Raw genomic sequence first — 26,606 nt, 5'->3', positions numbered from 1 at the left:
TCTTAATTTGAGGCTGGGGTCTTTTTTTTTTTTCTTTTTTTTTTTTTTTGTCCTTATTTTTAATTTGTATTCTGCAGCGGTAGTGCTTTGACTTTTCTGAGTGTAAATCCAAACCCACTCTTTTTACTCTTCCTAACTCAGTCCTCTCAGGAGAATTTTCCCCATTGGAAGGACTCTGAAGGAGTACTTTACTTAAAGACAAGGCAACTTACTGACTGTGAAGTGGGGAGACAGTACCTTGGCTAGGTGCTCTCCTGTTCCCTCTTCTCCTATTCTCAATTATGATACAGGACTTTACAGCTTCCCTTCTCTCCTTCCCTCGTGGCACAAGGTCCTTACAGCTTTCCCTTCCTGCTTTTTGAAGAGTATATGAACAGTTGTATGTTATCCAGTAGGCAGTGAGACTTGCACAGCTGTAAAAGTCCTACCCTATTTGGCTGTGCACCAGCCTCACTCCCACCTTTATCCCCTGGTGACATGGAGTTAATTTGGAACATCTGGTGCCAACGGGTAAGGTAGCTTGGATGTGCACCTCCTTATCTCCCCAACTCTAGTCACTGGTATCACTGGGGCAGTGCAGCCTGGGTGTGCACTTCCCCTGTTTCTCAGTCCTTAATGTAACTGCCAACTCCAAGAAAAGAGAGAATTGAAAAATGAAACAAAAATATTACGTTACTTTTTACAATCATATTCTGTACTTTTCACTAGATTTTTTCCAAGAATGACAATACCATGACATACGAGAATTAGTAGGCACTGGTTTATATTTAGAGTACTTTTCTCAAACCCAGTCTGCACTGCCTACTTTTGGCCCCTTAGAGTGTGATCCGTCTCCCTCTCCAGCGTTTAGCCGTGTCATATCATAGTTGAAAAGGTGACATCTGCATGGATAGGTTTTGTTGTGGACTTTTCCTAGTTCTTCATACTGAACTCATCTGCCTCTGTTTCTTTTCTTGTCACTAGTACTATGTGTAATAAAACATTTACCCTTCCTTTATGAACCTGGTATGATTTGCATAATTTCTGTATTGCTTCTTCTAAATTTTTTTGTTGTGACACAGAAATTCCATGGCAAATTTCAGCTATTCTGGAAAGGGAAGTATTCAAAGTTGGTCTTGGTATTCCACTGATCTTAACATTTTAAATTTGCCATTTGTATGTTCTTAGTGTGGTCTTTGTTCTCTCTTGGTGATTTCCCATGGTATCTGTTCACAACAATATTTGTAGACCAAGTGTGGGTCAAAGGCACAGTTCAGATGCAATGCACACTAATGGGATGGTTACAGCTTGCTTTTTTATGCATTCCACAATGAGAACAAAAGGCAAATTTTCTTTAGCTATATTAGGCCTGTTTCCTTTCTGTTAGTTAGAAACAGTGCAAGGGAGCAAGATGAAATTTTCTGGATAATAGATGTTTTTTCATTAGGGCCCTAATCCTCTTATATATAAAGTCTTCTAGAAATCAGCAAGCCTGGTATTTTAAGAATATGTATAACTGAAATCAGTATTTTACTTTAAGGCAACTTGTTCAAAAGCAATGAACGTTTTCAGTGAGTATGTCAAGTAAATACCATCACACACATCCTAGACAGGAGAAAGAATGTCTTGAGAAACTTGAAATAGAGCTGGGAAACAGTCTTCCATTTGAGAAAATTTTCTCCCTCAGCTTCTTTTTTCTGGATTTCACTAACTTACTACAGAGTGTCCAACAGTTCTTTTGAGATCTGTTATTCAGCAGAGAAGGATTCAAACATCTAAAGGATAAAATCTTTGGGGGCCACATACTGACAAATTCCTATGGAATTGTTGGTTTATGTTTTATTGTAGTAGACATTAGGCATATTTTGGTATTAATTTTGCTGTCTGGAAGCAATAAGTAGTATGAGAAAAGACAGAGTCTCTAAGAACCATCAAATATCTACTATGGTTTTCCAAAGAGGCAGTGAAATATTTTTGCCAGCCTGAGTAATTTATCATGACATTACCAGTATCTCCAAGGACATATGTAATGTAAATGAGAGAAGGAAGAGTATCTAGAAGTGAGGGATAGTGAGGTGCCCTGTACCTGCACCTGCTGTCTGTGTGCATCCCTTCCCTTTCCTATGGGAACATTGTGCTATTTCTTTCCCCTTTTCCTCTCGTTTTTTGAACTTTTTGTTTTGTCTCTTGCCCGTCCGGTTTTAGTTCCTGAAACTAAAGAAGTGGTGAGCCACAAGTACAAGACGCCAATGGTGAGTCAACTGTGATGCCTTCTGGTAGTTATTTAGAGGATATATCTTTACATTTTCATGTGGCGAAAAGAATTACATTGACATTGCAGGATTTGCAATGCTAATACTGCAGTGAAACGCCAGCTGCTCTTTTATGATAGTTTTCCTTAAGGGAAGACAACAAAATGTGGTAATTGTTGTTTCTATGAAACTAGAGGAACTCACAGGTAGTGCAGAAAGCGTGGTCTCTTTTGTAAAGATAGATAAAGATGCAAGGTAGCTGGTTTGGCATGAATTGTAGCACAATAAGAGCTAGTGGAACTGTTAAATTTGAGACAGTGCAAAAACAATCCTTAATCCACAGAACAGATGGAAAGGGAGACTAGTTCCTGGGCATAAAATGATTGCTAACTGAGTTTATGAAAAATTCCCATTTCCTCATGAAAGTGAGCAGTGAGATGCAAGAGAACAGTATAAGTATTGATTCCTGCCATATAGGTGAGCTATTGCTGTGGTTTAGTGTTCAGTTTTTATTTTGAACACCAGCAGTTGATAACGATACTTAGCACTTTTACACATAATAGTTCAATGATCAGGCCTACATGCGCTTACGAGGAAGAAATAGAAGCCAATGATTATCATCAGAACTGAAATTTCTTCAGTTATTTTAGGTCTGAAGTGCAGTGTGTACATTTGGTAATTGCATGGAAACTCACAGTCCTTCAAGAGGAGAGAGAGAAAAATTACTTGAAAAAGCTAGAAATGTTTTAGAAACAAAATGCTTAGAATATATGTAATTTAAGAAGCAGATAGCTGTATCTTTTAGTAAGAAAAGCCAGTTAAATGAAAATTAATTATATTTTACACAAGTGTTTTAGTTTGTGCTATAATACAACAAAACACATTGTTATGCTTCTTATCTTTACAAAGATTATAAATGTCAATTTACAGTACAAGAACTTTTAAGATCACCAGAATAGCCAGTATTAGAACTAGGATATAAACTAAGTCTAAGTCTTACCTTCACTGAATTGTGCTGCCAGTTGCATGCTAAAAGAGGATTTTCTGTTAAATAATAGCACACTTAATCAGTTAAAAGCAATAATTGTAGATCTTGCTAATGCTATGTGGAACCCTCTGCTTTAAGGTAGTGACAAAATTGCTTGGTATTCTTCATATGAAACATGTAATGTTGGGTTGTGGGTTTTTTTTAATTTAAAAAAAAAGGAAAAAAAAGCTTGTATTATCCATGGATTCACTAGCGTTGGTTAAAAATTACAAGGATTACCAGTCCTTGTACTTTTGAGCATAAAAAGATAGTTGTGAATAAGGAAGAATCCCACCATCTCCTGAGTCAAGGTACAGTACTGGATGTTGAGTTTTACTGGTTTTAGTTAGCTCTTTCAACCCTTCCCAGAAAATTTCTTGTAACTTCATACAAGAGACCAAAAGCAAATATGTAGGATGTTTTTTCTAAAGCCAGCTAGCCAACTTTCTGGCTTACCATACTGTTCTTGAAACTGATTAGAATCATACTATCAAGAAACTAGTGTTTTTATCCCAAAGGAGGTTTTTTATTTGTTATAAGGCTTTTCTTCTCTATCCATCTCAGTTAGAAGGTAGTATGAGACACTTTTTCCTCATTTTTGTCAGTAGCCAGAGTAGTTGTCCCATGAAGGAAGACATGCAGCAAAATACAAAATGTGCAGTGGATTTTGTAAAACACTAAATCATCTGAATTTCATTCTCTCCTTTTCTAAATTCTTGCAGGCTCATGAGATCTGCTACTCTGTGCTGTGTCTCTTCTCTTATGTGGCTGCCATTCGTGGAAAAGAGGCAGAAAACAAAAGCAAACCACCTCGACCAGTTTCCAGTTGATCACGATATTGGGAAATACCTACCCTTTGGTACGCTGATGTGCAGTACTCCCATTTTTACTGCAGTTACTGGAGCTCACTTTATGGTCTTCTGTGAGAACTTGATTATTTATGTATGACCCTGCAAGTCTTGCCCCATAGAAAAACCTGAGACTTCACTGCTCAGTCTCCTTCTGAATTCATCCTTAATGGAGTTTTTATATGAGCTGTTAAGCAGACAGTTTTGAGCATCAGCATCCAGCTGTGAGTGACCTACTCTGGCCATTCCTTTGGAATTCCTTTTTCCTTAACGTGACGAACAGTTGAGTTCGGTTGTTTTTTTGTTTCTAGTGGTACTTGTTACAGATTAATCACTTTACAACTGCAGGCTTCTGCTTTCAGATTCTCTGGTATGTGCACAGTGGAAGCAGTCTGGTCCTGCATGTTGTTTAAATGTCGTGGTTTTATTGTTTTCCTTCTGTGTTGTTCATTTTTACCCACCAACGTGGAGTTCTTGTCACATAGTTCTTCAGACCCTTTTGGTAGAGATGAACAATTTAGCTACCATAGTCTTAAAATATCATGTGACAACTGAAGATTGGCTATTAAATTGGTCCATCTGTGGAGATGACTGCTTCTCAAGTGGCAAAAGAAGTGGAGAGAGAAACTTTGAAGGCAGTATATTGTGAAAAACCCTGACACCTCATGGATTGTGTGGATTTTCAAATGGGAGTTTAGGTAACGTTTGTAGATAGCCCAGCAGTAGAGTTAACAGATGCATATAAGCACTACCTAAAGCAGTTAAACACAGGGATTAGAAAATGAATAAAGAAATGTAAAACTTGGAGACATTATTGGCAGAAGCACACAGCAGACCCATGTCTTTTTGGGTTTGTAACTATACACAAGATATTTCTATAGCAATCTGCAGAACATGTTCAGAAGCCCAAAGGATTATGCTGTCTCAAATTTTTTAAGCTATTGCTTTTTTTCAATCTGTACCTGTATATCAAGGAATCTTTCAAATACTGTGTTAATGTATAATGAAACTCCTGCAGTTAAAACTATCCATCACATTCCTTATTTTAAGTAGGCCGAATAGGAGTGTTTTTTGCATCCTGTTTTTGTTCTTGAACTGTACTGCACTTGTCTGGAAAGCTCTTAGGATGCTGGAAGGAGAGACTGTCTAGAGAAAATAATGTTACATGTAAAATACCTGGAAAAAAATGCTCTGATGCAAACTGATGTATTGTATGTTTTGACATAGCATTCTGAGTAAATGCACCCAGAAATAACCCTGTTTTGACTTGGTCAGGGTATCTACTGTTTTGGATGGAATACACTAGTAATGGGTGAGGAAATGATGTAAATATTATAGTACCACATCTATTTATAGAAACTGTACAGCAGTCTGAATGTGAAAATAAAATGTTATTCAACCAGCAACTGGCTTTCATCCTCCTGTGCTTTTCTATTGATGCAACTTATTCTGGAATTAATACATCATACATATATACAAAATACATCATACACTTATATGAAATAATGAGAGAAGACTATAAATGGAAAATCTACATTTCTTTCCACATAAGCAGTTGAAAGGAATTTGGGGGTTTTTTCTTCTATCATAACATCCATGTAATTTGTCTTTAAAAAAAAAAAGTGTCTGAAAAACATGAATAGGGAAAACAGACACATCTGAAATACTATTTTTTTTTTTTGCACACATGCAAATAGAAGCAACATGTAAAGGATTTTTTATCCTTTCCTAATATAAAGGCAAAACTGAAATTGGCAAACTCTGAAATGAGCCTGTTTTGTATTTAATTTATTTTCTTTCGTCTTCTGAGACTGTAAATTTTCTTATAGCAATATCTGACTTTAGCAGTTGTAGTATTCTTGATACTACTATATTACAAGTACAGTTAAGACTGAAATACTTTGGTCTACAATAGATGTTCCATTTACTGCAATACTGGGTCCCACTTAGGTAGACAATTTTAATGTTTAAATTGTAATTATGTTAGCATGCCTATTAACATATTCAAACCATTAACTTAAAATTATAAGAGGAAGAGTAGAGTTTAAAATAATTAAATGCACAGCATCACTTATTATATACAGCTCCTTTTTTTGCCCTGTAGAAGCTGTATTTTTGCAGGTCTATTTTTCTGTGACTTAAAACCATAAATTACATAAACTGCTGTACGCTCTAGACTGCTGAGAAACTTTAGTCCAGAATAAGACTTTTGAAGGGCCTAATAATAAAAATGGACCTCTGTCCCTTTTGACAGAGTTTTTTTAAAGAACAGGTGTGGCTAAATAGTTGTAGCACTTGCTGTTCAGTGCTAAGGAAGAATCTAACAACCTCAGCAAGTGGACTGACATTGGGGTTCTGCTCTTTAGGTGAGAGCAACTGACTTGGCTTCAAAATTGAAGAAATTTTTGAAACGTACAAAATCTTTCTTGTACTTGATGATGGTGACTTGGCAGATGTTCTGCTGACTGTGGGAATGTAGCATATTCATCTGAGACAAAGGCATGCCGTGCAGTGTTTCCACTACTACACAGTGCTGTTCTCTGGATACCAAATGCGGGTCAAATTTAAAATTGGTATAAAAGCCTAAGTTTTTTGGAATGTAGTCTTCCATCCTTTCCACCTTCACTTCATCACTCCTAAGCGTTGCAAGATACATAAACTTTACTTTGGAGGAAAAAAAAAATTACAGTGATTTGCATGCGTTTTGTCATGTCCCATTTATTTTGATCTTTAGGTAAGAATTCCTTAGCAGCAGTAAGAACTCGGAGGCTTCTAAACCTTCCAGAACCAAATGGAAGACTAACAGAATAATTAGTAATAAATAGTGCTAGAAGAGTCTTAGAACAAAATAAATAATCCTTCCGTTTTTACCACTAGGAGGAGCCTGTGTCTTAGTTTTTAAGTATTTCAAGATTACAATCTCTTTATTTTAACAAGGCATGCGCTTACACAAATATGACAAAGATTCATGAACTTGCCTTAAAACTTAAGGTATTTGCTTATCCTGAACAGGTTTCTTTTTCTGCTACAATTCCTTGTTTGTGGAAGTTGGTTTTCAAAATGACCATTAAGTGTTCTCTGCAAACGCTGGGGTTTGTGACTAGTCTTCCTGGCAGTTTTCAAAGTGGAACCAAGGTTACTAATTTATCTGTCTTCTGGATTGCATATCTTCATTGTGACATTCCAAAAAAATGCCCTTGTTTTGTTTGTGAATGCAGTGTCAGTTTCTAATATGAGTAGGTCCACATTTTAAAGGTTAAAGGTTTTAACATCAGTGAGTGTCACAACAATGGTATTTATTAAGTGATATTTATTAGAGAAATCTCTGGAAAAAGCTTTGAAGATGTCTGTTGAAGGAAAGAGTTCATTAATTTAAGAAAACCATTGTAAAAATTTCCTACACCCTAATTCCTAGCTTCAGATAATCCGTACCCTCCTACTTTGACACTTTCAGGATAGCAGAGTTTGTAAGATAAAATGTTCATCTGGGTATTCAAAAGCTAAATTGCTAGTAAACATAAATCATGAAGAATTTTGATTCCAACTAGATTTCTATCTTAGTGATCAAAGTGGATGGAAAAATGTGGCTATGATTCTAAGCCTTCTTAGGAACCTTTATGTTGCAAAGATATTGAAGATACTTCTAGAATCATGCTGCTTATGCCAGAGGAGGGCTTTTGGTTCCCATCGAGTGTATTTTTAATAAGGAAGCAGTTGCCTAGAATGGGAACAAACCAGTTGCTTGCCCCGTGTCAGGTATAGGGTCCTGTTACACTGAATTCAGAATTAGACAGAAAATAGAAGCTAAGCTTCTCACAAAGAGCAATATTTACATCCCAGTTCCCCTTGATTGCCAAATGGATGAAAGTTGGAAGATGTTGCCTCTGAGGTGAGATCTTCCTTCTGTGAGAAAAATGGCTTCTGCTCAGCTCCGACTCCAGTGGTATTTAGGAACTCCAAGTCACTGCTGTTAGACAAGCCAGGTTTTGGTGAAAGACAACATCTCCTAGCTCCTCAAGAAGTGGGAATTAGGACCAAGAAGCAGCAGCTTTGTGCAAAGGACCTTGCCTCACAAAAGGCAATGCCAAAGAGCCTCTTGCTCTTCCAGAGGTTGCAATTCAGCCAGAGGCGTCTGCTTCTCACAAGGGCAAGACATTTCCAAACAGCTGTGTGGTATTACTTCGCTTCTGCTAGCAGCAATGGCTTCATGTACAGCCCTACCCTGTAACGCTCTTGTAAGACGTTCAATGTGAGCAACACCTTTGTGTTCCTACAGCCATAACTCAAGTGTGGCTATTTCACTAAAATAGTAGAAATGTGATGATGCTTTAAATAATAGCAGGTACGTGACCCCTCTTTCCAGCACGGTATCTGAAGGTTTAAAAGCTTGATGTTGGTGACAAATGAGGTTTGAGTGCAGTTGAGTACAAACCAGACTCAGAGAGGACCTCTTTCAGGCAGATTCTGTGCTCAGATATGATAAAAATCAGCTCAACATTTATACCAAGGTTCGTAAAATCCTAAGTTAATTTTCTGTTTACGGGTGTATAATGTTTTGAAACTTCTGCGGCATAGTAGTTCTAGCATTGGCTAATTTTTTTGTAAAGCATCAGTCCAACAAAGAATCATACATACAACAGCCAAGGGCAAACAGTCCTGCTTCTATTTGCAACAGTTACTATAGTGATAAACGTGGTTTAGGAACCTACATAGAAATAGAAATCCCCTTCTCCCAAAATAGCTATACATAAAAAGGAACAAACGGTGGCAGGAAAAACACCAGTACAACTCTAAACAGTTGCTTCCTTCAAGTATACGAAAACTCTAGTTCTGTATTTCCATTCCTTCCACTCTTTTTTGCCTTTTCAGTTTCTCTTATTAACTCCAGTGAGTGCCAGTCTATCCGCAGCGCTCTGGGTATCAAAGTGCTCTCTTCTTCCCTTTCTACCTGTCTCCCTGCTTGGATTCCTCACCATTTCCTCACAATTTCTTGGCCTACACTCTCTTCAGCCAGTCAGGCTCAGTTCTGCACCGCAATTTCTCATCAGATGTCTCCATCTGTTTCGCTTAGTATTTTTTTAAATGTTCTTCTTGCCTCTCTGATCATCATCATCTTCCAGCTTCTTTGCCCAAACAGTTCAGACCTATGCTCTTCCCCAGTCTCCTGCTCAACCAGTCTCTGCCCCTTTCCAGCTTCCAGTCATAGTTATCTTCCTCTCTCCTGTTCTTGCCAAGCTCTCTGTCATCTTCTTTCATCCCTCAGCCTCATTCCACTCTTACTCCCTTTGCATTTAAATAAGATTATTTTTGGTGGAGTGCTGAAGAGTGCTATAGAGGGAACAGAAAAGATTTCCAGTCTTAGTTCTGCTGTTCTGTGATAGCTCCCAGCAGCAGCTCTTCCGTACGCTCCTTGTTAGAAATGGCTCAACCATTTAATCTGATATTAAAAATAAATAAATTTTTCTAAAACAGACTTGTAACCTAACAAATTGTCTAAATTGTTAAAGTTTTTCAGTGCTGTAGGAAACAAAAAAGCCTAAGAGGAAACATCATGCTTTGTAAATACGTAGTACTGTTAGGCCCCCTTATACCAGTGAGGAAGAACAAGCCCCGTTTCCAGGTAGAAATTTTTGAGGACTTTCCTATGATCAAAATCTACTATACTTGGGGTTTTTTAAGGCAACATATACACAAACTGACCTACAAAGCAGAAGAAAAGCTTGGATTTTTTGGCCTTTTTTTTTTCTGGGTTTGGTATATGAAAACCAGCAGTAAACAACAAAACTGTATTTGAGAGTTATATTAGTAATTAGTCTTTTTGTGATCATACTTCCCTGGAACAGATGTGAATTACTGGGGCAATTATGAGCATTATGACAGACACCAAGCAAATGCAACCTTACTGAAGGTTACATTACATTCATGCACAATCTGGGTTCATATATTTGGGTCCCATAATTTATACTTCCAAGCAAAACAATGAAAACTATGTATGATATTCTTTGTTTGTTAAATAAACCATAATGAATATAAAATCAAGTTCAGATGATTATCCATGGTGAAGAACAAGGAGGCACACTTACCACTTATTTTTTCCACCTTATATCAATTTCCATACTTTTTCATATCCACTGATATTTTATATATATTGGATTAGTCACTCTTTTGGATTATTTGTCTTCTGTAAAGCTATCCTAATACAGAATTATGACTGAAATGTATTCATAGCTATCATAAGTTATCTGTGGTTTTAGGGCTGCTTATTGTCAACATTTCTTCCTGGCACAGAAATCAGATGCTAGACTATTTTTTCCATATCAGGACCTAATAAATAAAGCTGTTCTTATCTGTTTCTTTTAAACTTTCACCAGTTCAACCTGTTTTAAGATATGTTGCTTATGCAGACTGCTGTGGGGACTCTGCTCAAAGACAAGTAAAGGATATCTCACTGACAGCTTTTGTTTCCCTAAAATGGAGTTCTGTGGTTGGGAAGCACTTGAAAGGTATCAGTGGGGCTATTTTTAATCTCAGCAGACTGTTCTTACAAAATTCATTTGTAAGGAGACAGGAACGGCTTGTTGTTCTAAACCTACTCCAAGACGGCATGTTAGTGACAAACCTCTCCCCTAAAGACTTAGAAGGATTTTATTTCAAAGGAATTCTGTAATAAAAGAAACATAAATGACTTTTCTGATTTCCTGAAACATCTTTTCCCTTGCTGTTCTCATTTGAATGGCTATTGTATGATTAAATTAAGGAAAAAATGCTATCAACCAGTATTTTCTTGTGTTTTTATTCATTCTACTCAATTGTAGATCTCCCTTGGAATAGCTAGCACAATAACCCTTTCTTAGAACGAATGAAACCTGCAGGTGAGGTGTACTGAAGCTATCTTAAATATCTGTCTTGCCCTGCATTGAAAAGCTTTGTTACAATAATATATGGGAACCTCTTGACCTCTCACTGTAGTTTTCAACAAGTAGAATTTTTATATATAATAAGCTTAAACGAATCTTAAAATGTCAATAAACATAACTGTTCCCTCTTGTAGAGGGAACAGGAAGATAAACTCATGACAGGTAAGCCGCTTTATACTATTTTAAACTTTCTGTTGGGACAATTTGAGCTCAATCTGTTTAATTTGCATTTCACCCCACTGTATCACTTAAGTATTGTAATTTAAGCAGCAAAGCAGGGGCACAGATCATCAGCTTGTGCTAAAAATCAGGTCATGCATTGACTGAAGTGATCATCTAAACCAAAACAATCCATCAAGGACAATGTTTAGAGTTTACAAGCTACTAAGGAAAGCAAGATTTTTCTAAACATGTTACTGAATGCAAGTAGTTTTCTTTGTGTTACTTTGATTTCTACCTAACATTAGAGTGATTTTCCAAGCAATGATTTATTAGCAAACATGTGAATGTGTGAAAATTTAGGACTTTTTCATTTTATGATATTTGTATCAGTGTAACTATGCTAGTGCACCTTCAATTACAATTGAAGGTGTAGTTAATCCTAACTTGAATATCTAAATAAAATGCATCAGTACCTAATCTGCAACAACATACTCACATTGATGGAAACATAGCTTATTACACAGGTTACCCTTCCTTAGTCACACACAGATCCACCTGCATTGAGGATATTATAAAAATATATTTAGTAGTTGGCACTCTTTCTACAAGAATAGCTCTAGTACTAGAGGATTTACAGTGGCTTGGGGATGAAATACTGCATGCATTTTTATTAACCAGTCAGAAATCTAATGCTCAGGAAAGAAACAATGGGCATGTTTATTCTGCAGCCATTACCATGGGATATGCATCCTAGTTTTAAACTAGTAGTCATGTATTTATGATAGCAGAATACAAAATAGGCTGCAACCTGAGAAGCTCCACCAAATGCAGTCACTGTCGTGACTTCAGCGTGGACATATGTGTTATTCCCTTCTTTACCTCCAACTGATCCACTTCTCATTTGTTAACAGGAAGAATTAATTATCTCCGTGGGGGACCATCAGTTAATTCACACACAGCCTTTGACAGCTTCTGTATAAGCCCGCTGAGTTAAAACTGGAAGAGGAACAGGAGCACGCTTTACCTTCATCCTCTATGCTCACACCACAATGTGAAGTGATTTTCTTCAGGCTTTACAGACCTGGGCAATAATCTCTCAGACCAAGAGTAGACGAGCGGGTGGAGGAACTCCCGGCTCTGAGGGGAGGTGGTCCCGCGGAGCGAGGCAGCCGTTTGGAACGCCCTAACGGCCGCGGAGCCGGGGCGCGGCAGCCGCGTCCCCCTCCGGCGGGAAGCGCTGTGCCGGGGCGCCGCCATCGCGCACCGCCGGCTGCGCCCTCACCTCAGGGTCCGGGTCCGGGTCCGGGTCCGGGTCCGGGTCCGGGTCCGGCCCCGGCGGTAACAGACTGTGGGGGCTCCTCCGTTACACCTCCATGTGCGCGTCCCTGGGCCCTGACGGGGACAAACCCAGGCACTCCCGAGAGCGGCGAGGCTGCCACACGGATTGGGGGTGCTATACCAGCTGGCCAGTAGTGCTGAGGTATCCTAATCCACTCCCACCTGCGGTCCTGGAGGGAGTGGATTTTAAATCCTTCTCAAATCCTGCTACGGCCACTATCCAAAATTCAGGTGTTGGCCTTTAAGGCAAACAGCCCCCCCACCCCCATCACTGCTCTAAAGTTCAGTCTGTGAGCATCCCGAAGAGAAGCTCAATTTTGTACCTTTTAAATAAGATTTGGGTAATGCTTTAAAATCAGATTAGTAAGTAAGAAAATAGTCAATACAGGTTTGAAGGAGCCAATCTTTCATCTTTGAGAAGTTTACTCAATTTTAGAATTACACTTGAAGAAAAAGATGGTTTTCTTCAAGTATATTATGCTTTGGCTTTTGAATTGTTTTCTCCTGGCTTTCATGCGCTTTTTTTTTCTTTTATTGTTATTTTATGAATTATTGGTGAACTATTAACTAATTTTGCTATTATTTTTCACTCACAGAATAATGGTCAGGATTTGAGCACTAAGGCAATCTCAAGTAACTAAAGGAGTTCTGGTAAGGTTTGCTTGCATTTGACAGTTTAATTCCATCTTGTGGCTTTTATAATGAGTATTAAGTGAAGCTTCCCATTGCCAGGAGCAAGTAAACATTGTTTACTTATAATATTTACACAACAGTGCTGAAATGCAGGATAAAACACAAAAGAATTGATGCTGTGGTGTGAAACGTGTGTTACCCTGGGCTAAAGTGTCAGCTGAGTGTTTATTTGGCTAGCAGGTAATGCCACACTGAGAGAACTGAGCTAGTAGGAGTACCGGAAGTGTTATTTGTTGTCTTAATATTTTTGGGTTAGTTGATGTTTCTTCTAAGTGGTATCTTAGCTCAAGCGAAGCACTGGGCTGGGTTAACTATTTCTGTGCTGTGTGATGCTGTGTCTTTAATAATGCTCTGCAACATCCCTGTGCTTCAGCTAAGTCTTATATATGTTAATTCAAAGCATCTAAGTATCTCCATTCCTGGTATATAGTTAGTAGTAATTTCTTTGAAGGAAAGGCATGTACACTGAACTGGCAGCAAGCAGGCTGAATTGATAGGTTTTAAATTGAAACTGTGGTAGCATCAAAAGTTAAAGTCAACTTCACATCCAGCTGGATAGAAATAATAGGCCTGAAGAGGTTCTGCTTGTCTAAGTTACATATACTTTTCACATGGAAGGATCTTTTACTTGAGCAATAACAGAGTTTTTCGTCTCAGGAAAACTACTGAAAGGACTTCAATAGGACTGTTGTTTTTGATAGCAGTTGCTGTCAGCTGTGAAAGGCACTTAATATGCTAAAAGAGAATGCTGGTAGGTAAGAATTTTTTAACTTTATGGTCTATGTTAATAATTTTTTTACTATTGATCTTACCTTGCACTCTTCTTTCTAACAGTACTTAACAACTGCAAGGTAAGAATATTTGCATAAATAAATGACATCTAGAGGTAAGTCCATCTGATTTTTGCATCAGAGGAGATCCCACATAGGAAAAGATAGTTAAAACCATCTTTTGTCAAGTAGTCTTTCAGGTGTGATGGGGAAAAATTGTGAGATACTTTGTTGTTCTTAGCCAGTAGGTTTGGGAGAAACTGCTCAGTTTATGTAGTTTTAATCAGATTGGGATGAAAGTTATTTATTTGTTTATTAACAACACGGAATTAATGGGCAATTAGTGAACTATACATTCAGGATCAATATCAGCCATGGAACAGATAAATGACAATACTATATGTTTGCAAAACATCAATAAACACCTACAATTTTCTAAAGACCATTCTAGAACTAATCACAGGAAGTTCAGGTCTTGCAGGTGCACCTTCCTCCTTTTCCTCTTTCCAGTGTGTGAGGAGTGGTTAGCATTTTGAATTTTCAGAATTCACATTTTTAGGAATAATTTTTAGAAACCTAACTAGAGTGTGCTTCTTTTTTGTAACTATTCAGATTTGGATTTGATTCACTCCTTGTCATTGCAAGTTTTGGAAGTTAAAACTAATTTGTGTTTTTCATATAGAAGCACAGCATTATCTTAGAAGGCCCTATAGAATTAGATTCTAACTGTTTGGTGCTACTCTGCATGAAGTACTTCCAGAAGCAGTGACTTGGCCAGTTTTTTTGAGGAGGCATTTCTTTGATTGTCATTAGCTTGAGGACTTCAAAACAGTAGAAAGTAAATTTGTGAGCAGTGGAAATTTATTTTTTATGTATATATATGGTAGAATTTCATACTTGAAGGCCATTTGAACAATGAAATTTCATGAAAAAATGATTGACTAACATCTAGTGAAAGCATCAGTTTGCAGTATACTGCTTTTCACAGCTGAAAGGTGAAATAAATGTACACTTGTGAAAGTACTGCTCTTCCCAAAAACATTGTACTCATGTTGAATAGCTAAGAACTGAGCAGAAAATGCCATTTTCTTAGTGACTCTTGATTTATTTTTGTACTCTTTCAGTATTGTACCCTGTTACAGCATGAAAGTCTACTCTCTTCGCGAAACACCTTTCTGACAACAGAATGTATTTGGTATAGCACCTAACTCTCCTTAGAGTAAACTGTCCTTTGTAATCTAAGCTCTTGCAATTCAGTCTCTGCTTTTCAATAGACATTGTCCCACAGATGCTGGGATGATCCTCTCAGTCCACTGCGTTCTGGTCATAGGTTCTTTATAATATAGAATGTCTCTGACTCATATGTGTGGTATGTGCCTTATTTTTTAAATAATAGTGTTGCTCAGACAATGAAAGTACAAAACAATGTAAGTTTGTTTGCATATTTTCCACAACTTTTTATTTGTTTGTTGAATAATAACAGTGTGCAACAGACATGTTAACCTTGGATGAGTTGATTTTGGTTTTAGAGGAGTACCCTTCTTTTTTCTGACACGATAATAAAATAATCAAAATACACATCTTCTTATCATCAGTGTTTTTATTATGAAGATGTATTTGCTTGTTTAGTACAACTAACATGCTGTGTCAGACATGCTTTCCCATCTCAACTGGCATGTTGGAGGCCGGGGAGTAGTATTACTTCAGTTCCTTTGTGTTGATTCTTCCAAAAGGCAATGCTTCCTGGATTAATTTCATCTTCCCACCTTCTCTTGTACTGTGATCATGAAAAAGTACTGTCCAGCCAGAAACTACTAACAACTACTGCAGGTCCAAAAAAACCCCACCCCAAATACTATTCAAACTAGTAGGTGAGAAGCCAGAAATGCTATCGTGTCATTGCAGACAAAATTATCTGCAAAAATACATACGTACCATTCATAGACTTTCAAAAGCCTTCAGTAATATTTGATGACAGTAAGTTTATTGCATTCATCACAAGCTTTTTGTTTTGAAATTTTTTATGTATGTGGAAATAATCTTCCTCGCTACATCTTTGACTGTTTCATCTGATGTACAAAATTATCTCTGTAGATTAGTATGATGTCTATGATTGGTTGCAGAAACATCTAATAACTGGAATTCTATGCTGGTGTCTGGAAAACCAGTAGTGAGTAAATATCAAAGAAACTATTTTCCACATAAAGCAGAACAGTAGCTTTAGCCAGAGATTCCCAAATGGTGTGTTTTCGACTTGGTTCTGCAAAGATCTGCTGAAGAGCACAGAAGTGGGTATTTCAAGCACTGACAGTAAAAGCAGTAGGAAAGAATGTTACTTTTTAGTGTGCAGAGATTAATATAATGAAAGGTGATTAAGTATTACAAGTAATTTGTTAGTGCTTCATTATTCTGAGCCACTTGTTTCTTATGAAGAATGTCAGAATTTTGAGAAGAGAAAATGGAGAGAACTGTAGAAATGGGGAATTTATGTTCCTTTCAGACATTAGGAATGGACTCGGTTTGCACGTAATTGTATTTTTTTTTTTTTTTCCCCCCAGATATATCTTATGTATGTAATGGGAGGAAAGTTTCATCTTGATTTCCCTGAATTTCTTCACATGGAGACAGAGGCAATGTAACTAAAACAGATGCATGAAAAGAGGAAATATTGCCTGAAAACATGTTGAGTAAGCAGGACACTACAAGACACTGCCACCTCCTAGTACACATCTATTAAATGGCTTTTAAGATGAGCAGGACTCCTAACTGTAACTGAAATTATCCTTCATTAATTTCTTCAATTTTCTTCTTTTCAAGTTCCATTCCAATGCTGAGACAGAGAATGAGGAGAAGGATTTGTTGTCAAATACATTACCTGATTGTTTATTATAGCTATTTTATTTTTTTAAAGTCTAAAATGTACATTACACTTCTAGATGCATTGTAATTTTAACTCTGCTTGCTTGGTTAAAGTAATGCACATGGATTATTGATACTAGTTAGCTCTATATTAATAAATAACAGTGTCCTAGAGGGAGTGCTTGTAGTGAGTTAAGAAAAAAAGTCAACAAAATATTCTGTTATTCTTACAGATTTTCACACTGACACAGCGTATTAAAGGTTGAGACCCATGAAATGCTGACTTTAAAATAAATCATATAAATTACCTTGCAGGAATGTGATCTTAGTATGATTATTGAAAAAACAAACAGAAATCAAAACAAACACGCACAGCCCTGCCAACATTCTAAAAATTCCATGAAGTCTCTAACATGAATATCTAACAACTGTTTAATCTTGTATCTAACCAAACAGTCATTGCTCCTTTATCCAGCTGAATTATTTTGATTCATACCTTGACTTGCAGATGAATTGAGATTCAGAGTTTTACTGAGGTGCTGGAGAATGAAAAAAAAATTTAAGATATTATCAGTCATTAAAGGATGCTAATTTTAAATTGAGACTTGGTGATGAAGGTGAAATATGGAAGCTTTATAGCAGTTGCTTTTATCTGATGATTCCAAGGAGATTTAATGTTCCTAAAGCAAGCTTCAGAAGATGATAATACTAAGCTTTGAGCCATGTCTACACTGTACAGTATAGCGCTGAACAGACATACTTCAGCTAGCCATTGAAGTGAAAGTAGTGTGTCTTAATAAGCTGCTGCATAGATTAGCCAGACATTTTGGAGTTCTTAGTCTGAGTTCATCATCGTAATAATGCAGCTAAATTGCTTGCTGCCAAGACAGCACTGAGGGTATCGGTGCCCAGCACTACAAGGTGTACTGTGTACACATTCCTGACTTAGCACTGAGTAAAACATTGAACTCTGTGCTGTGTAGAAATACCTTCAGGCTTGTCGTGCTGAAGACGGATCTCCATCAATGGCTGTTATGCAGGTCACTTTCACAGCTTTTTCTGGTTTTGATGAGCATTTAAAGTGGTGCTATATAGGTTTGTATTGACAAATAGATATATTAGTAGCAGCTTTACCAAAAATATTTAGTCAATATTTCTTACTGTGTTATAAACATGTGACTTTTTTTTTTCCTGGCCCTTTTGACAAACAAAATAAATTATCAATGTTTGAAAAATGTTTGTGATGTAGCATGCACTACCTTTTACATATGTCTAATGGCTAATGACTTAATTTAAAACTTTCAGTTGCAGAGCATGGCACAGAGGATAATAAAATTATCCACAATGCAGTGTTTGTAGATAGACCTCCATTTCAGTGCTAAGTATCTTCTCTAGAAATATTAAGTCAGAAGCGTAATAATTGCACACCTTCAGACCTGTATTACCTGGCAAGTAACCTAATTCTGTCACAACAGTTTAGAATGAAAAACACAATCTTGCTGGTGCCTGTAATTAACAAAATTTTTATATATCACTGAATAAGTCAGGGTTAGGTAAAGGGGAACTATGATACTTTTTTTTTTTTTTTAGCTATGTGTTACTCTTTCTTCATTGCAGTATTAGTGTTATCCACAAGATTCATCTAATTACCTCTGACGTCCAGTCTGCACTCTATTTCAGCTTCACCACACTCATTAACAGCTTTACAGGTATAACAGCCACCGTCAAATGGAGTGGGTTTCCGGATCTCCAGGGTCAACACACCCTGTTTACTGAACATGCGGTATTTGGCATCCCCAGAGAGATCCATTTTGTTTTTGTACCAGAATATCTTTGGCTGAAGAACACAAAAGAAGAATTTTAAAATAGAAGGTAGAAAATGGAAGACTTATGGCTGATCTTATAGCTTTAATTTAGCCATCAAAAGTTTATGCATTATGAGGGCTATGTATTACACAGCAGTGTTAATAATTTTTCAAGGAACCTCTCCTCATTCAGTACAAAGTCATGAAACTAATAATTCAAATGTTTAGTATTTTCTTTAACTTTCAAATAGCATGTAGAGAATGTAGGTCTGTACCCTATTTTATTGCAATTTTTAAAACCCCCCTAGAAACCGGCTACAAATTCATTCCTTGAGGAGTTATTTAATTGTGCTTATTAAAATATATTTGAATGCTTCCAGTATCTTACAGGAGGGGAATTAAACTGCACAGATTGTTAGAACAGAAGCGTCGTAAAGGTCCGCGGATGCTGGGTGGCCAACTTGGGATGCTAAGGTTTGGGCTGGGAAAGGATTTTCCAAACCATTTAGCATATCTTTAGCAACTTCAGGAATTTCAAAATAAAGTTCCTGTTGGCTTCAGCTGAGCAATAAAGTGGTTGGCTCTGTACCAATTCAAGCCATTGTGTTTTGTTTCCAGTACCTGAAAATATGCCTTTAATTTTTATAAATGAAATTTTGAAAATGAAAAATCTGATATAAAGCAAATTGCTTTTGTTTATTTCAAGCTTGTTAGTACATATAGTGAAGAAGCAGGCTTTAAAGAGTAGAAGACCAAGCTCTGAATTCATCTATTTTACTTTCAGAATTAACGCCTTCTGTTTCTTCACCCATAAAAAAATAAAACTACCACACTGTTTTATAGAGTGCATTCAAATCTACTAAATCACTTGTGTCTTTGGCATGTGATATACAATTCAGTGCATCCCAGTTGCCATGCTTAATTTTCTTTAAAGATATCAGCTGGATTTTTTACTGCCTCAAAATTTTTTGCTTCTTTTTCTATAGCCTCTTTATCTCTCTGGGTATATGTCTTTTATCTTAACACTGCTACCAGGGCGTGAATATTGGCTCTGCTTGAACTGGTAACTTTTTCATGTCATACAGATCATATCTGAGGTATGCTTGATAATCTATAGTTATTCAGAATTGGAAAGCTCTGTCAACATAAGCTACTCTCCGTGAAAAAGACCTGTTGCAAAGTTCTGCAGTAGGTACAGAAACTTTTTGTTAAGGTTCATTTGGGCAATGCAAGTACAGAAATGTATCTGGAAAAGCTGCTTTAAGAGTATTAGGTGTCCTGAAGGATGAGGACTATTTGTATCCTTCAGGCTAACGTGGAAGGAAGAGCTAGCATGCTCACATTCAAAAGCCTGTGACTACTGTATTTAACAGCTGTAAAATATGAAGTTTTTCTTAGAATCTTCTTAAAACCATGGAAACTGAATGAAGTGGATACAGATGCACAAAAATGTCAGTTAACCAAGAGGGAATATCATTACTAGCACTGTCGTTTCATGATGAATCTAAGCTGAGGCAGCTACTGGAGGATGGATTTTGCCTACAGTTGCTGGTGTTTCTTCTATAATGTTCTTGTTCTTTTGCAGCTATTGTCTGGAGCTCCTTCTTCATCCAATGAACTGCAGCAAATGAATGCATTAAGACTCTCTCTCTTTTTTTTCTTTTTTTTTTTAGTTAATTTGAACTTTGAGCAATTACCTTACATGTTTTGCTGTGTAGCTATCAGATCCTTGTGCAGGCATGAGGAAGGGAGAGGAGCTGGAAATAAGCAGCCAGAAGGGGAAGGGCAAAGGGTACTGCATTTTTGGTGATTGTACTAATTTAAATTTATGACAACGTTATGTCATAATATGGTAAATTCCTTCACTGCAGACAAAAAGCCTATTTCCCTTTTTTAAGAAACCTAAATTTAGCTCCTAGCTGATACAGTTTTTACTGCTTGTTTCTGACTAACAAAAAAGTACATCTTTTTGTACTCTTTGAAGAGACTTCAACAAATATATTTAGACTGAGAAAATATTCCTGTGAGATTAAAAAAAAAAAAGCCCCAAAACATCACACATGACAGCAGGTCTTATTCTAGTTAATTTTGCAAAATAACTCAGATTCTCAAAAGGTTATGTGGATGTATTGACATAACAGAAAAACTGATGTTCCTATGTATCATTTAGGTTAATGGAACAGGATGTTACATTAGCTGCTGTTTTCTTGAAAGACTGAAGAGAACAAAATATACATTGTGAGAAGATACTTTGTTGTTGTTGTTGTTGTTTACTTTCTTCAGTGAGTAGACTTTATGTACACGTGGTATATTTTCAATGGCATGGTGTTACCATAAGCAATGACTGTCCTTTCCTCTGTCTCCTTTACTGTATTGCCCCACTGGTTCTGTGCACAACCACACAAACGCTTGCACCATGTGTTCTGGTTAAGCATCAGTTGTGAGTGAGGTGGGAGATAATTGGGTGACCTTTACTTTTTCTTAACATAGTCATGTTACCCTCTGGGCACACTGAACTGGCATGGACTCTAAGGCAGCATCTTGACTTGTTGCAACAGTATCAAAGACAGTTGATGTAATCTGTACCTTGGGGATTCCTCTTACAGCACAGCTGAGTGTGGTGTTGTATCCTGCAATCACAGAACGGTTTACTAAAGGGTGAGTGAATTTAGGAGGTTCGGAGAAGTCATGTTCTTTGTAACTAGGTGGCTTATAAGTGGTGCCTGCAATTCAAAGAAACAAAATAGTAAGAACTGTGTTTTCAATTCTGTTGACTTATGTACAATCTATTTGTCATTTAATTTGCCTGTATGATTTAGACAAGCTTCAAAGCTGTGGCATTTATGATATAACAAGTCTTTAAATTCACTTCACTCTGAAACACATCTCATGTTTAATGCTTTAGTTAAAGGTCCTGGCAATCATGTGTTTTCAGCTCCTGTTAAAAATATGAAAGCCATATGTCTGCAGGGGAAGTCTTCACCACAGACATCTTAAACTTTTAACCCCAGAATGTAAATATAACCCCCCGGTTGTATTATTTTCTTAAAATAATATAGTTTAAGAAGACTTGTGATTAAATATTTTTGAACAGATGTTCATGTTAGTACAGGAGATCTGCCTAGATAAGGGCTCTTGATGCTAAAATACTTTATAAGTGCTAGTTACTAAGTAATGAAAATATCTCTAGTGGTGCATCTAGTAATACTGTATTTTCCATTTACCAATGTATTACTTCTGGTACTTAAGGGCTTTTGTGATCTTTGTTTTGAAGAATATGTTACCTGTTTTTTGGATATAGGCAGGATTTTTGGTGGTTGCAGCAGTTTCACTCAATCCACACAAATTTTCACTGAAGATTCGAAAAAAATACTCATTTCCCATAATCAGGTCTGACACTACACAGTTTGTGCGACGATAGTGATCAAAAACAGTATACCATTCCTGTAACAAGACTATACTGTTTAGAAAGATGCTATGAGAGGTCAGACATGGTGCTAGTTTTGGTATGGAGAGATCCTTCTTGCTACAAGGAAAAGACAGGTAGACAGGTATTTAACACTAGCCTGTGAAATGAATATTATGTTGCTTCGCGTGAAGATCAGCTGATCTATTTTCTTACTTTTATTTTCTGGCTGGTGTGATAGATGTATGAATACTTGCATTTTGAGAAAGAAAGCCTCTTTACATTTTAGCCCTACTCATATCTGGGGAATGTGATACAGGATGTGTCCTCAGAACATGACTACTTGATGGGGACTTCCATGAGGAAGAGGTTTTCCAGTTTGAGTGGCATACATACCTCTCCCAGTATATACCCTAGTATGCCCAGCATCTGAGTTCAAGTCTAACTCTTCCTCCCACCCCTTTGGTTATTCCCTGCATTTATAAAAAATATAATTCCAAATAAAAAATATAATTCCCCTTCTGAGTAGAGCTATCTGTCCAGTCACCACCAGAGATGGGACAGGCTAGGTCTCTCTTTTTACATTTTCTACCGGGCATTTTCTACAGTTCTATACTTAGCCTTTTGGTTCTTTTAGATTCTGTTCTTCAATGTTTAACTGCCTCCGATATGCCATAGGACACCTTGGACACACAACAGAGAGTCATGAATTCAGCTGTTTTCCTCAAGTCTCTGTGTTCCCAGAGCAGGTAGTAGTTTAAACTCCATACAAAGTCACTGACAGTGCAATTTCTTACCATTGTCTTTTTATCAGCTTTCTGGACTGTGTAGCCCAAGATCTGTGCATTGCCATCATCTTGTGGAGGTGTCCACTCCAGGGCTGCATTAAATCCCCAAACATCTACAAGCTTTATATTCTGAGGAGGACCTGGCTTGTCTGCAGAGGAGACATGAAAAAAAAACCTTAGCTTTTGGTTCAAGATCTAAAAGCTTTGTTATTTCCTCCCATGCAGGGAAAAAATAGAACTTGATAACAATCTATAATTGTTCCATAGTAATACACTTCATTTATGTGAAGTTAAAACTGTAAACAGGAAAGTTGAGAAGTTTTCAAATACCCTATTAATACTCTTCTGAGAAGCCTGAAACCTACTGAGAAATGACAACACAGTAGAATTAGTAACATAAGAACCAGAAAAACTCTTCCTTAAAAAGGAATAAGAAGTTTGTGTTGTTTGGATGGGTGTGATTAACTCTTTTACTACAGTTTTATTACTTGCTTTGTTACCTCAGTGCAATTTCTCAGCCATTTAGGTACACTGAGAGTAATACAAACAACAAAGGCAACTGGGTATATATTCCTCTCAGCTAAGGAAGGCCGGCCATTTGGGAATATACCTGACTCTTTTTCCTTTTGCCTCAGTGCTTGTTAGCTTGCCCACTAGTGACATTTCTCTGTAATAACTAGAAAAAGAACAAACTCTCAAAGAGGTACAGAAGTCTATGTCCATTTTAAGATACCTGGAAATATATAGAAGAATATATATTATAAAATTACAGTAATTTTCTTTTTTCCTTCTTTTAAGATTCATTCATATTTACACTGATGTTGTTTAGTCAAATGCTGTAATATTTAAATTAGATTTATTAAGTAATATTCCTGTCTGTTTTAACTTGAAGATGCTAGTTCCCCTTTTTGAGATGTTAGATTGTTGCTCACAGTTACAGGGCCTGTTGGGGAGATGATCATTAGGCCTGGGTAGATGGTCTTGTGATTAAGTGAAGGATAGTTCAGGATCATTCTATATAGCTGAATGGAAACTGTCTCCCCTTTTTGTAGCTAAGCTGGAAAAATGAAGAAAATAGTAAGAATCTGACGGATGTAGGTTTGAGATGAGCAGAGCACAAAGGAATGTAATTATAGATTGCTTGTAATTTAATTCCTTAAAAAAGGAGATGCAAACCAGTAATAAACCAGCCTTTGACTGTTATTAGGGGAACTGTGACTTTCTATGTCAAAGCATAACATGCTCTTTTCACTGGCATACTTTGGAATCAAGGACTGCTTTATAACTGGCTTTAACCCTTTTTGTCCTCCTTCAAATTGCTGAACATTGGAGCCAACTAGAACACTGCATGAAGTTCAATAAGGAATATGGAATGCATTGCTCTCATTCCATTTATTGTCCTCTTCCTTCCTCTCTTACACGAACATTTCAGAGAAAAAGCTGCCATCATCTTCTGTGTTTCTCAACAGCTACCAACTTCAGGTAAAGCCTTCTTTTTTTTCTTCCCTGTTTCTGAAGCAGGGAATGGTAATGTGTTGTCAAATGAACAACATTGCATATGAAGATGTGGAAATGTATTTGTTGTTATCTTGAATCACAAAAGAAAAAATCTAGATATGTTTCTAGATACGTATCTTCATTATACAGAAATCAATCTATTCTGATTCAAATGGAAGAATTTTGGATACTACATATGAATACTTGTGTGGGTATGAAAACTGCAACAGTATCAGTGGGCAAAGCTCTACAAGCCCTGAATAAGTGTATTATAACCTAATAGTAGACAGGTGTTGTGATGTTAGCAATTTGTTAATTATTTTCAAGGCTACCTACTGTTATAACCCTCCACAGTATCTGCCTAGTTTTACAAGTATTTTTCCTGTGTGCTTACCTACAGATATATCTACACAACTGTTTTTTGTTTTAAAGGGATGCTTACGCAATGCTTTGCGAAAAACTGGAGATCTTGGTGATGGTAGTTGGTTTAAATACTATAGGAAGAGATTGATAAATGGAAGAAAAATACAGTCTTAAGTGCAATGAAAGGAAAAAGAACACTTCTTTTGGGGGAGGCCTTACTGGACAGATAGATTTTTGAAGCCTATGCCTTATTGTTCCTAGTTACCTAAAAGCAATTATCTGGGAACCTCCCTTCAAAACTAAAAACAATGGGATGGCAGGTCATTTGTTAATTCAGTAATCTATTGGAAGATTTAAACTGCAGGAATGTGTGTGTGTGTATATATATATTTAAGACATTCTTATGTATGTGTTTATGTACATAGATATAGATAAGATTTTAGGGGGGAACAATTTCAGAGTATGACTTTATTAAGAACAGAAAAACACTTTAAGCCTTAATCTGCTATTAGATTAATGTGATAACAACTCAATGATGTATTAAATAATCCCTTTTTAGTTTTTAATAAATTATTACATCTACCCATGGTGGTATAGATGGAATAAAGAAAAAGAGTGTACTGAAAGCCTCAATACTTGTAAGGCTTTGTAAAGGACAATCTTACAAAAGGTAGAGATGGATAAATTTGCTAAATGTGTTTTTATATTCTAGATCTTTGTGGTTTGATGGGATAATGCAATCTGCAAGAATATCTATTCAAAAATTCTTTGTAGCATTGTCGAATATTCCTTTCTCAATACTAACCAGTACATCTCTAGCTGGTGAACAGAGGATGGGAAAAGTTAATCCTAGTGATGCATCTGTAGCAAATTATCTTCCTCTGTAGGACACTGTGTTAGAGTGGGGATTTATATTCTGGGGAAATACTCTTCTACCCTCAGCACAAGCTTATCTGAGGATTTTTGCATATTACTGAATTTTATAGAATGGGAAGAAGAGATAGAGTGTGAATTATCTTTCAAGAAGAAATGATAATTTACATTTTGAAATAAATACTGAGAACAATAAATACTTCCAGTTAAAAAAAATTAAAAATATAGAACTGAGGTTTGCTTTGGTCAATAGAAGGCATAATGGAAGGCATCATTTATTGGTTCATGTAGTCGGGGGAAAAAGTTGAGGGAACCATATTTTTCAGAGATTGGAGATATTTTCATTATCTAAGACCTTTCTGTAAATATTTGAAATATACTGTATTCCCATAGTAAAAGTCCGTATTTTGTAGGTCTCTAGAGTAAACCGCAGCAATTGTTTTGGCAATAAGGGCAGGTGGTGGCAATAATAGAAGTGTTTCCTCCTGTTTGGGACTGACAGGTGTCTCGTCATAGCAGCAGAGCTTTTGGTTACCTGCATTCTTGCCTTAGACCAAAAAAGAGAAGGGCTGAAGCTACAAGCATTACTCCTTCATCAAGCAGACATTTGCCAAGGGAGGTTAGCTGATGAACAGATGCCTCAAAAGATCACTGACTAATTTATTATATCTCTGAAAGCTGGGTTGGCTTTTCAGCATGCCATTCTACAGCACCTAAAGCATTACTAGTAGTATAGAAAGAGTGCCTGAATCACCTATATTTCTCTCCTGCCAAGAGAATATAAAATCTGGAGAGCAAAACCTGCTGTTGACAGAATTGAAAAGAGGTAGTTCAGATGAAAGAGTGACAGAATCAGGAATCAGAGTAGATGTCTTGGTTGCAGAAGTATCTACGTATGTTACAAGTCCTTTCTTTTCTTGGCCAAGAATTAAATGAAATTCATTTATTCCCTTTCAGTTGAGCAAGCTGCCCAAGAAGTAAAAAGTTTGATGCCTGTCCTCCAACTCTGACATGTATTAATCTATGTGA

General features: G+C 36.9%; 2 protein-coding genes and 1 long non-coding RNA gene across 39 annotated transcripts in view; 2 read left to right on the top strand and 1 right to left on the bottom strand.

Moving 5' to 3' along the window:
• MADD (MAP kinase activating death domain) overlaps nucleotides 1-5,504 on the top strand; it is a 62,225-nt gene extending 56,721 nt beyond the window's left edge. For 34 of the 35 annotated variants that reach the window (XM_050897683.1, XM_050897688.1, XM_050897686.1 and 31 more), the window contains 2 exons: nucleotides 2,185-2,231; nucleotides 3,981-5,504. In XM_050897683.1, coding sequence (XP_050753640.1) covers nucleotides 2,185-2,231; nucleotides 3,981-4,088 — 155 coding nt within the window. In that variant the 3' untranslated portion in view covers nucleotides 4,089-5,504. The remainder of the gene's footprint in view (nucleotides 1-2,184; nucleotides 2,232-3,980) is intronic. The other variant, XM_050897687.1, reaches the window with a different exon arrangement.
• A 7,091-nt stretch (nucleotides 5,505-12,595) lies between these two features.
• LOC127016356 (uncharacterized) lies at nucleotides 12,596-16,609 on the top strand. Of its 3 annotated transcripts, XR_007766490.1 has the most exons (5): nucleotides 12,831-12,886; nucleotides 13,120-13,174; nucleotides 13,874-13,967; nucleotides 14,051-14,067; nucleotides 15,111-15,141. It is a non-coding gene; the product is annotated as an uncharacterized LOC127016356 (long non-coding RNA). The 3 variants fall into 3 exon arrangements; XR_007766491.1 differs by lacking the exons at nucleotides 12,831-12,886; nucleotides 14,051-14,067; nucleotides 15,111-15,141 and adding exons at nucleotides 12,596-12,665; nucleotides 16,545-16,609; XR_007766489.1 differs by lacking the exons at nucleotides 14,051-14,067; nucleotides 15,111-15,141 and adding an exon at nucleotides 16,545-16,609.
• A 143-nt stretch (nucleotides 16,610-16,752) lies between these two features.
• Nucleotides 16,753-26,606, bottom strand: part of MYBPC3 (myosin binding protein C3) — a 63,619-nt gene continuing 53,765 nt past the window's right edge. The window contains exons 30-35 of the mRNA XM_050896779.1: nucleotides 22,854-22,993; nucleotides 21,935-22,094; nucleotides 21,237-21,373; nucleotides 18,496-18,682; nucleotides 17,342-17,384; nucleotides 16,753-16,816 (exon numbers count right to left, since the gene is read on the bottom strand). Of these exons, the coding sequence (XP_050752736.1) occupies nucleotides 17,374-17,384; nucleotides 18,496-18,682; nucleotides 21,237-21,373; nucleotides 21,935-22,094; nucleotides 22,854-22,993 (635 nt within the window). The 3' untranslated portion in view covers nucleotides 16,753-16,816; nucleotides 17,342-17,373. The remainder of the gene's footprint in view (nucleotides 16,817-17,341; nucleotides 17,385-18,495; nucleotides 18,683-21,236; nucleotides 21,374-21,934; nucleotides 22,095-22,853; nucleotides 22,994-26,606) is intronic.

This window comes from Gymnogyps californianus, chromosome 5 (genome assembly GCF_018139145.2).
Source record: "Gymnogyps californianus isolate 813 chromosome 5, ASM1813914v2, whole genome shotgun sequence".
Lineage (NCBI taxonomy): Eukaryota > Metazoa > Chordata > Aves > Accipitriformes > Cathartidae > Gymnogyps > Gymnogyps californianus.
Note: the sequence above shows the minus strand (reverse complement) of the source record. Positions and strands in the feature narration are given on the sequence as shown.